The sequence below is a fragment of the Lineus longissimus genome, chromosome 13, assembly GCF_910592395.1.
Source record: "Lineus longissimus chromosome 13, tnLinLong1.2, whole genome shotgun sequence".
NCBI lineage: Eukaryota > Metazoa > Nemertea > Pilidiophora > Heteronemertea > Lineidae > Lineus > Lineus longissimus.
In genome coordinates, this window is record NC_088320.1 from 15199632 (window position 1) to 15208638 (window position 9007).

The following is a 9007-nucleotide window of genomic DNA, read 5'->3' on the forward strand; positions in this document are numbered from 1 at the left end:
ATATTTCTCTCTTTGACTCTATGGTAGGCCTATCATTCATGCTAAAAACAATGCAGGGTCAAAGATAATTGACTTTGAAATAAGCTCAAATGCGTAGAAATAAGTGTTGATGTCCGACTGTCACGTGACTAAAACGTCATCAATATCTTATTCAAATGACCTTGTGAGCTATAAAAAGTAACGTCGCGGAATGCTATTTTCGATGTCTGTCCTTGCAAACTGGATGGTGCAACCAGACCCGATCTCCTTCCTGGTAAGGATTATATGAGAACGGGTTTTTGTTGCTGCTTGTCCAAAGGGTGAAGGGTCCAAAGGGTCGGGCCCCACGTTGACGTTGGGCGCCACTGTGACACTCTCGTATTGTCCTCCGGCTAGCAATGCAACACGAACGCCAGGGTGTTCCTTTTCATCATGTTTATATATTGGAAATAATTGGAACAGAAAATACAAGTGGGACTACTCAACTCGCTATTTCTGCATCACACTCCCGCGGCTCCCAACTGCGCAGCTTCACTAGAGACGTTTAGTAAATTGGGGGAAATACCACCGCGTAGGGCTACACTTTATTCCTTCACTGCATTTCTTCCATGGTTTAGAGTCTACGTACGCACTGCGTATTATCGTCAGTTGATCTATACATGTGAATAAACAACAAACAGAACGATTAATATCACATTTGTGCTAATTAGCGAAAATTATTCACAAAATATTATGCCTAATACAGCGCCCCTTCCAGCCAGTTGATGAACTATCGGCATCGTATTCACCCGCCAATTCATTTCGGTCGTCGGAAAGCTTACCACTCGGGTGGGTCCACGACTGCGTCCGGAGTGTAACGAGCTTAGGCGTCTACAAGTGAACATTTTTTAGGGAGATATTGGGCGAGAGCCTCAGGAAAATCCCATGCCATATTTGACCAAGGGCAAAGTTTGAACCACTAGGATCACTTTCGCCCAATATATTGTTTTGCGAACGCCAAATAGTGGACATAGTCACGGCAGGATATATCTGCGAGCCAATTAAGGCAATACGAATAAAACTAAAGGCCGGGTCTACTTGGCAAGCCGCTCGCCGAACATGCATCTTTTTTTGTCCTGTTTGGAGAGCCGCTTGCCAAGCAGCACTAAAAAGCCACCCTGTTCGGCCAGCCGGGCTTGCCAAACAGGTAAAAAATCTACCCTGTTTGGCGAGCTGGAGACTTTACTTTAATATTAATGAGTTCGGCTCTCCATTCAGGACAAGAAAAAGTCGCTGTTTGGTAAGCCGTGCTTGCCAAGTAGTCACTTCCAAAACTAAATGTAAGGTAGAATTGGGTATTTGTAGCACCTGCATTGTTTGATGCATGGGCATATCAATCAATATCATAGACAGGGACTATTGAACCAAGGCTAAAATACGACATGTTTGAAAAAATAATCATTACTTAAATCCACTGAACCGGACGAAAATATGGCGGCATATGGTAGTTTTGATTACGATCGAACTATCACTCTATAATTTCATATGGCATTTTATTATGCTGCATGGCCAAAAATCATCATAAGCAACTGAGTACATATAATGTAATTAATTATTATAAACTCATTCCAATAAATGTGGATAGGCCAATACATAAACGTCGAGGGTAATTTTTTATTTTTATTCCTAGGTTACTCCGGGTTTCCATGGAGAAACGGAGTGTCGACCATTAACATCATTGTTTGCCTATGCATGGGCTCGTTTACATGTATACATGTATTGTCATTATCTAACAAACTAGTTGATGTAGGATAGTGTTGTAAATAGTCAACATCCGAGCTCAAACTGTTTCTTGTAAGTGAATTCAAAATTATAAAATAACGCTGCAGATGGATGCATTTCTAACGAGGTTAGGGAAGCAAATTAGCAGTAGGAGCGAGGCGGCGGAAACTACCCGGAAGATAGACGCCCGACGGAGTAGTTCTCTAGGAGCAGTGTCGTCTCCCCCCGTGAGCCCACGGCGGGGAAGTAAATCGAAGCCGAGGCAGATCAGACGTAAAAGTGAAGCACCCCGACGGTCCAGTAGTGAGCCTGCCAGCTCGCGCCGCCCGAGCCGATTGGCCTTGGATGGCCATCGTAGTAGTCGGCAGTTCGAGGCATCTCAACTATTAAAGGGAGGCAGTAGCCGAAGACGAAGTGTGAGTATTGGTAACTATTTCCATGCACTATTATTATACGTGTACCCAGTTGGCTGCGATGTACGTACCACCGTTATCAATGCAAATGTTAAGCCACTTTTTTGGCCGAAGCGCTGTTAAGCCGTGTTCTCACTAGACGTTTAAATCGCTTTGGACCAGTTCCAAATCGATCCATTCCAGTATTCATATCAAATTCGATTGTGAACAGACTTGGAATCTATTGGCCCGGAACCGATATATTCATTCGATTGTGGGCACTGTGGTAAAATCTGCCGCTAGCCAGTGCATAATGCGCAATTCGTTCTACTGCTATTACGCAATCGATGAACTTTTGGGAAACAAGAGGCCTGGATAACACGGTAGCTAAAGGTATCGGTTTGCCTACCTGGAGAGGAAATGACGACACAAAAGAAACATACAAAAGATTATTTCATTTTGAGGGGCGTGAGGCCAAGATTTATTATTTTCATCCGATTGTACCTCCACAACACTGTAATGGGAGGGCCTTGTTTCTATTGGCTTACAAATGTAAACATATATCTTTACTCAGCGTGGAGGGTAATTTAATTTAATTTGTAATCAAAATTGAAAGCCGATCGGAAGTTTTGGTTGTCGCCCTAGACATCTCTCGGGCGGAGCAGTTATTTCAGCAAACGCATCGGCAGAAGCGTGTCAATTTTAGCCTACATCTTAGCCCCATGCACCCTCAAAATGTTTGGTGAGACCGTCAATTTGGTATCGATTGTCTACAAATCTCTGCGATATTACGTGATATGAATTGGTTCACTTGCAGGAGTTTATCGCAAACAAAAATATGACAATATCACTAATACTGTTGCAGAGCACTGCTGCCGACGAGGTCTCTGGCGCCGAGACGTTTGGTTGCTGCGCATGCATTGGATCACTTTTTCAATGTGAGTCACTATAAATTGGCCAGCTGAATCTCTATCGAGTTCACTGATCTTCGCCAGACTTTTAAACAAGAAATAAGAAGGTCTATCTTCACCGTCCTAGAAAATGTAAAAAGTACGTTGGATCGGTGGTCGTGCGAAGTTATTTTGCACTTGCAGATTAAAGCATTTATTTGCCGATTTCTCGACCGGGGCTGCGAACTATATTGGACCAGCTGTCGTGGCTTGAGTTGGAATTCAGCGCCAGTCGGTCAGCGCAAGTCCTTTGGGGCAACATTCTTCATAGAATGGAAGCATAAGCTAAAATCTATCGGCAAAAAAGATAATTCAAAAGATAATAGAGAAGGAAAAGTCACTGCCTTAGAAATGTTGCATCGTCATACGATTCGGACGGCCCTATAGTTAATTTAATTCATTCCATTATCTACTCTTTTAGCCGAGGACACAATTCATGCAAGTGCCCCGGGTCGGAAAGATCGAAGGCCGACGTTCATAGAGAATGCAACTGCAATGGCGACGCTCTCCGAGGAATATTGGCCCGATCTGCCACCCAAGATTACTAGTCTACAAGAGGGGAAGAAGACACTGAAGTGGCTTGAGAAGAATCACTCGATTCCTGGTCAAAAATGGGAGACACTGGTTATTGACTCCACTAAAATTGCTTACCCCAGTGCGTCGGGATACGAGACTGGGTTCGGCGTCCGCGGACACCGTAGTTGTCTTTTTCGTTGTGTCGTGGGAGGGTGCCCGGTTGTGATGGAATTGTTCAAGAAAGGACACTTCACTCCAGAAAGAGCGATTGCGGTAGTGAAATCAGATTCTCGACTGGTTGGCATTGTATTTTTGGAGAAATCAAAGCTATTTCTCAGATTTGGTTTAGTAACTCGGCCAGCTGGTGAATAATTAAATAAAGCACGCATTAACGAATCAAATACATACTCATTAGTAAATTGTTGTCTACCGTGAAGTTTTTATTCAAGTATCTATAATTATAATAATACCCCTATAGGCAGACGTTACATATTATGAATGATTAACTTTTCACTCTTCACGAATGACCCATTCACTCTTCACGCGACACGATTCACCCGATCCTTTTTGCTGGGGTGTTACGTAGGGTTCACGTTCAACTCGTTCATTTGTCACTTTGAGTTTCCCACGACGACTTTGCACTCCTCCGAAGACAAAATGTTGGCGACGTTGCTCATGGACGCTGAACGAAAGCGGAGGCGGAGGCAATCGAGGATGGTGTGGTGGACAAGAATCCCACCTTCGTGAGGTGCTATGACAATAGATATTGGACTGTTTGTCCCAATGGTTACTACTTCTATCATTCTCGACAGCACCGTCTGTACGAAGATTTACTCCGTCTTAGATTGAGTTTCAAGCCCGTCCCGTACGAGACGTGACTCGGTCAGCGATTCCCCTTCATATTTCTGGACATTCACGTGTCGCACGCACGCACACATAACGCAGATATTGATGATGAATGCAATGACTACAGCCGACCAGATGGAACAAAATTTTTCAAGTATGTATAATTCTTCTTGTGTTCTGTAGCCGAATTTGATGTCCATGAAGGCTGCTTTCATTGACGTCAGGAAGCACAGCGTAACGGAGATATGGAACAACTGATGGCTGTGTCCGATGACGTCAAACCTTCCGTAGAGTCTCGTGAGTCTTTCCGGGATGTGAGACATGAAAAAGAAACCCATGACAGCAAAAAGGCAGCAATGAATAGCAAGAAGATTGCAGATGTTGTTTTGGTGGTCATGATGTGTACTGTCACGCGCTTCTCGTGTAGTGAGCTCGTGGTGTATTCGCATTATTACAGGAATAAATCCTAATGCAGCTGACAGAGTATTTGGAATGAAGTTGAGGATGTTTTTAACTGCGATGGACCGATAGAATATCCTGCTAATGCATAGTGAACACGCTACTGAAGCTCCGATAAATATTGCCAATGGAATAGCGTACGGCCCCAAGAACCTTACGTACCGTGCGTCATAACTACAGCAGGTAAGAACCAAGTGATTTGCAAAGGAAAATAGGCCAATACCAGCATAGTCGAAAAGAAATATTCGTCGGTAGCAGTTTGGCGATATTGAACAGAACCAGTGGGCGAATACACTCATGAGCTGACCGCAAACACAGCATATTCCGAATGCGAGGATTACTGGTTGGTTGTACCTCGTGTAGGACTCGGAGTAGATAAGAGTGTAGTACCCCATGACCAGAGCTCCGATAAGATGGCTCCATATGTTGAAGGTTTCGTTATGGAAGGTTAAGATACTCTTGAGGTAGTAAGACAAATGTCTGTAAGGTGGCCGGTAACCAGTCTCAATCCATTTCTCCCGAAAGACTGGATGCACGTGAACAGCATGAAGTGTATCTGGATGCGGTATGAAGAAGTCTTTGAAGGCCGCGAATTTGTTTGCTAGCTAACAGGAGAAAGTTGCCATCATTTCGTCAATCTTGCAGTAAATGAGCTCACGTGTCTTGAATTGAACGCTTTCTCATATGAATGAACCTCAATCAAATCACTCTTCAAAGTTTGCCGTTTAGAGATGTAATCCGTCTTTCACTTCGAAAAAAAACTACTTCAGAGGTTACCAATCTTTCACTATCTCATGAGTTTGATGAATAAATACAGCGAGAATCAGACAGTCACTTTTTCCTAACATGGTGTTCACAGATCCAATCCAAGTTTGCTCTTCAAACTTTCGCAGTGACCAAACTCTCCCTAAGTTTGAAGGAAAACCATGGTTCAAATATCAGATTATCAGTTGTGGCCAGTGGCTGGCTTTGATTCGATGTCAATTTACGTTGTAAGCCCACGCGTCAGCTTGCACTTTGGTAGAATCAATAATTGGAACCCTGCTTGACTAATTGCTTTAGATTACTTGACCCCGGACTCGCAACACAATCCATGCCCCATCATCTAACGACATCTGTTCAGTGTGTATTATCGAAAATCTATATAATCGCGCGCAGGTTGGCTAAATTTATTTATAAAACGACTTGCGCTTTAGCAACAGCTGGGGAGGAATTATAGTTTTAATGGTATCACTAAAAAGTAGTGCAATTTTAATTTTTTCTATGGGCGTTTTACGAATGTCTAGAAGGCTCATTTCAAAATATGAAATTCAAAACTTGACTTCGAGATTCAAAACTCTTTTCGAGATTCAAACATGACTTCGAGATTCAAGACTCTTCTTCGAGATTCAAAACTCAAAATCGGCCAAATAAGTCGTGTTTGTATGCCCACCCGCCCGGTAGGGATGTGCAGTCCCATTCCTGAGCTCCTTGCTGTTCGAAGGGGATAAAACTTCACATTTCTTTTGTTTCCGTTAGCAGACGACATAAATGCTTCGCTTTGGTGGGATGTTCGGTCCATACCCCCCAACCCCTGATCACAATCGCGCACTGATGACCAGTGCTTGATATGATGGGGGGGGGGGTCTTTCTGGACACAACACAGACAAACACGGTCACCCACTTTCAGCAGAATTCCATGGGGGGGGGGCGAAAATTTGCATCGGTGTTTGCCGAAATTACCTGTTTTAGTGTTTAGGTTCGGGATAGGGCTTTTTTATAACGGATCTGAACCACTGGACCTGTTACCTCTTCTGCCTTTTCCACAATGATGCAATACAAACAAAATCCTATCTGGTGATTGCGACGGTCAACAGAAATTGATTAGAATGTTGTGGTGGTTGGGAAAGTTGACATTTCTACTGGGTTGGCATACAAACACGAATTGATTGGTCGAGTTTGAGTTTTAGTTTTAAGTTTTAAATCTCGAAGTAGAGTCTTGAATCTCAAAGTCATGTTTGAATCTTGTGGGTGGTGAAGATATAGTCACAATCAGTCGATTTTCACAAACGTCTTAGACCTTTATTCTTGATCTCATTGATAAGAACAATACGGTTTTCTGCAAATACAAAAGGGTACAAACTTTGAATAACCTGAACAATCAGTGATGGTACATCAGACCAACTTGTTTAACAGAATAAATATCTCGGTGAATCTACTAAATTACAAACCAAATGACACCCTGTAAGATGTCGCCACCTGATATTAACCATGCGAACTAACACAGCAAATTTTGGCATGACTGGTGTAACTAACTATTCACCCTTGTTTAGTCTTGAGAACAGAACATAGACAACTGACCAATTTACACATGAGTTAAAACATATTTAAGTAGTAGGAGAGATAATCTACAAAACTAAAACCCGTACAGAACGGCGGCAAAACCCTGCCAAAGTTGAGGGTGTCCAAAATGACCCGAAGACATGATGATGAAATGCACAAGGAAGATGTGCCCTGTTTAGAAATCATGTTTACACTGAATTAATACATGTTGTACAGTAAATGACTTACGGAACGCTGTGATGACCCTCTCTTCCCACAAGTGATGTAATATATTGTTTATAAAACATCATAACATTGATATAATTGAAGAAACTACGCAAGAATAGTCCTGGGCGGAAGTTGTACAAATTATCGCTAAAAAACACGTGGCAGAGAAAACCTACAGAACTTTCTGGGGACCTGATGTACAAACTGTCCCAAACAAACCCGCAAACTCCCAAATCACACAGCGATACGCGACAAATCTCGAAGACGATTTTTGAATTTCGAAGTCAAGTTCTCACGGCTAAACCTTTGTGTCGATTTCGTAGTAGTTTATTAAGGGCCACAATATCGACGAAACTAAGAGTATTGTAACGGTCTCCATCCACGTTCCCGATCAATGAACCAATAACCAGTGTGGTTCCGAATATGCTGAACGCTTTATTGACCTCAAAATTGAACATAAACTGAAATGAAATAACACGAACATTGTCAGACAAAGTTAAACTGGTACTAGTCCAAAGTGGAGAAGACAGTTTGTGACTGTCTTACAAGACGTCTCAGCAGGTGCTGCCACCTGGCGTTACATGATTAAACTAAGGCTCTACCAAACTGACCAACATCACCTTACAAATCATCACAACTGGTCCATAAACATCTGATAGATTGAGACAGATAGTCTTACATAATGTTGGTGTCCTGACAACGTTTAAATCATGCTTTAGATAGCAAGAATGGTGGGCGCAACCACACCCCCAAATAGCGAAAGCACATGGTCTGCATTTACGCTACACAATGGCGGCAAAAGTTGGCCGCAGCAAATATTGAATTACTTCTACGAACATTAACTTTATATTACACAAACGCACTGTGATTCTGCCACAAGCGACTCCTTTGACACTCACCTCAAGTAGAGGGACCTTAACTTATACAAATAACTGTTATAATATGCGAATAAAGGCAAGAAATCTCTGCAAGTTGTCCCATTCCAAATCTAACGACAATAACTAAAAATCGATTCCTCGCGGGTCGCGGTAAGCACCGAAGACATGAGCCACACCCAACACAAGTATTTTGACGTCATGTAAGTAAAAGTTAAGTGTACGTCATGTACTATGATAAATTCTGCTTTTTCTTTGTTTTTATTCAAAGGTCAAGTTCTTAAACGATTTGAAAGACATGCTGATATTGCTCTCTCTCGACCACAGCCGCCGAGATTCCAATATCTAAAAATGTACTCACGATCGCGTTTGAAGCAACCATTCTACAAGTAGTTCAGACCAAACCTAGACGTATACTTCTATCAAGAAAATTCAACCCAAGACTACGATATCTGGTCGATTGAAGGAGATGTTCTCTTCCCTCTCCACCGCAGGCCTTTTGAAGGCATGTGGACAATGGCGCCGCGGGATTACTGCAAGCTGCCCGATCACGGCAAGGTCCGCTGTGACCGCCTCAAGGACATCGTACCGTTCGTCCATCGAGAGATTGTTGATGGCGCTATGAAGGAGAGTCTGATGCAGGGGGATAGACTGCTGACTTCGGTATGGATGGAGGAGTTGGAAACAAATGTTACAAGAC

The 9007-nt window shown here is 42.8% G+C and overlaps 1 protein-coding gene across 1 annotated transcript; it reads right to left on the reverse strand.

Annotated features, from left to right (window-relative positions):
- Positions 1 to 4428: 4428 nt before the first annotated feature.
- Positions 4429 to 8689, reverse strand: LOC135497719 (membrane progestin receptor beta-like). The gene is made up of 3 exons (XM_064787552.1): positions 8669 to 8689; positions 7729 to 7893; positions 4429 to 5508 (listed from the first exon to the last, which is right to left on the reverse strand). Exons 1-3 carry the CDS (start codon positions 8687 to 8689, stop codon positions 4429 to 4431), a joined length of 1266 nt encoding a protein of 421 aa, XP_064643622.1.
- Positions 8690 to 9007: the final 318 nt, after the last annotated feature.

What these genes read in the sequence shown, in the direction of transcription:
- LOC135497719 (XM_064787552.1), bottom strand. Translation starts at nt 8,689, where the DNA reads ATGGTTGCTTCAAACGCGATC. An exon ending in TGGTTGCTTCAAACGCGATC is followed by an intron (nt 7,894 to 8,668) that starts GTGAGTACATTT and finishes ATTTCATTTCAG; the next exon opens with TTTATGTTCAATTTTGAGGT. An exon ending in ATCGACACAAAGGTTTAGCC is followed by an intron (nt 5,509 to 7,728) that starts GTGAGAACTTGA and finishes TTCTCCTGTTAG; the next exon opens with CTAGCAAACAAATTCGCGGC.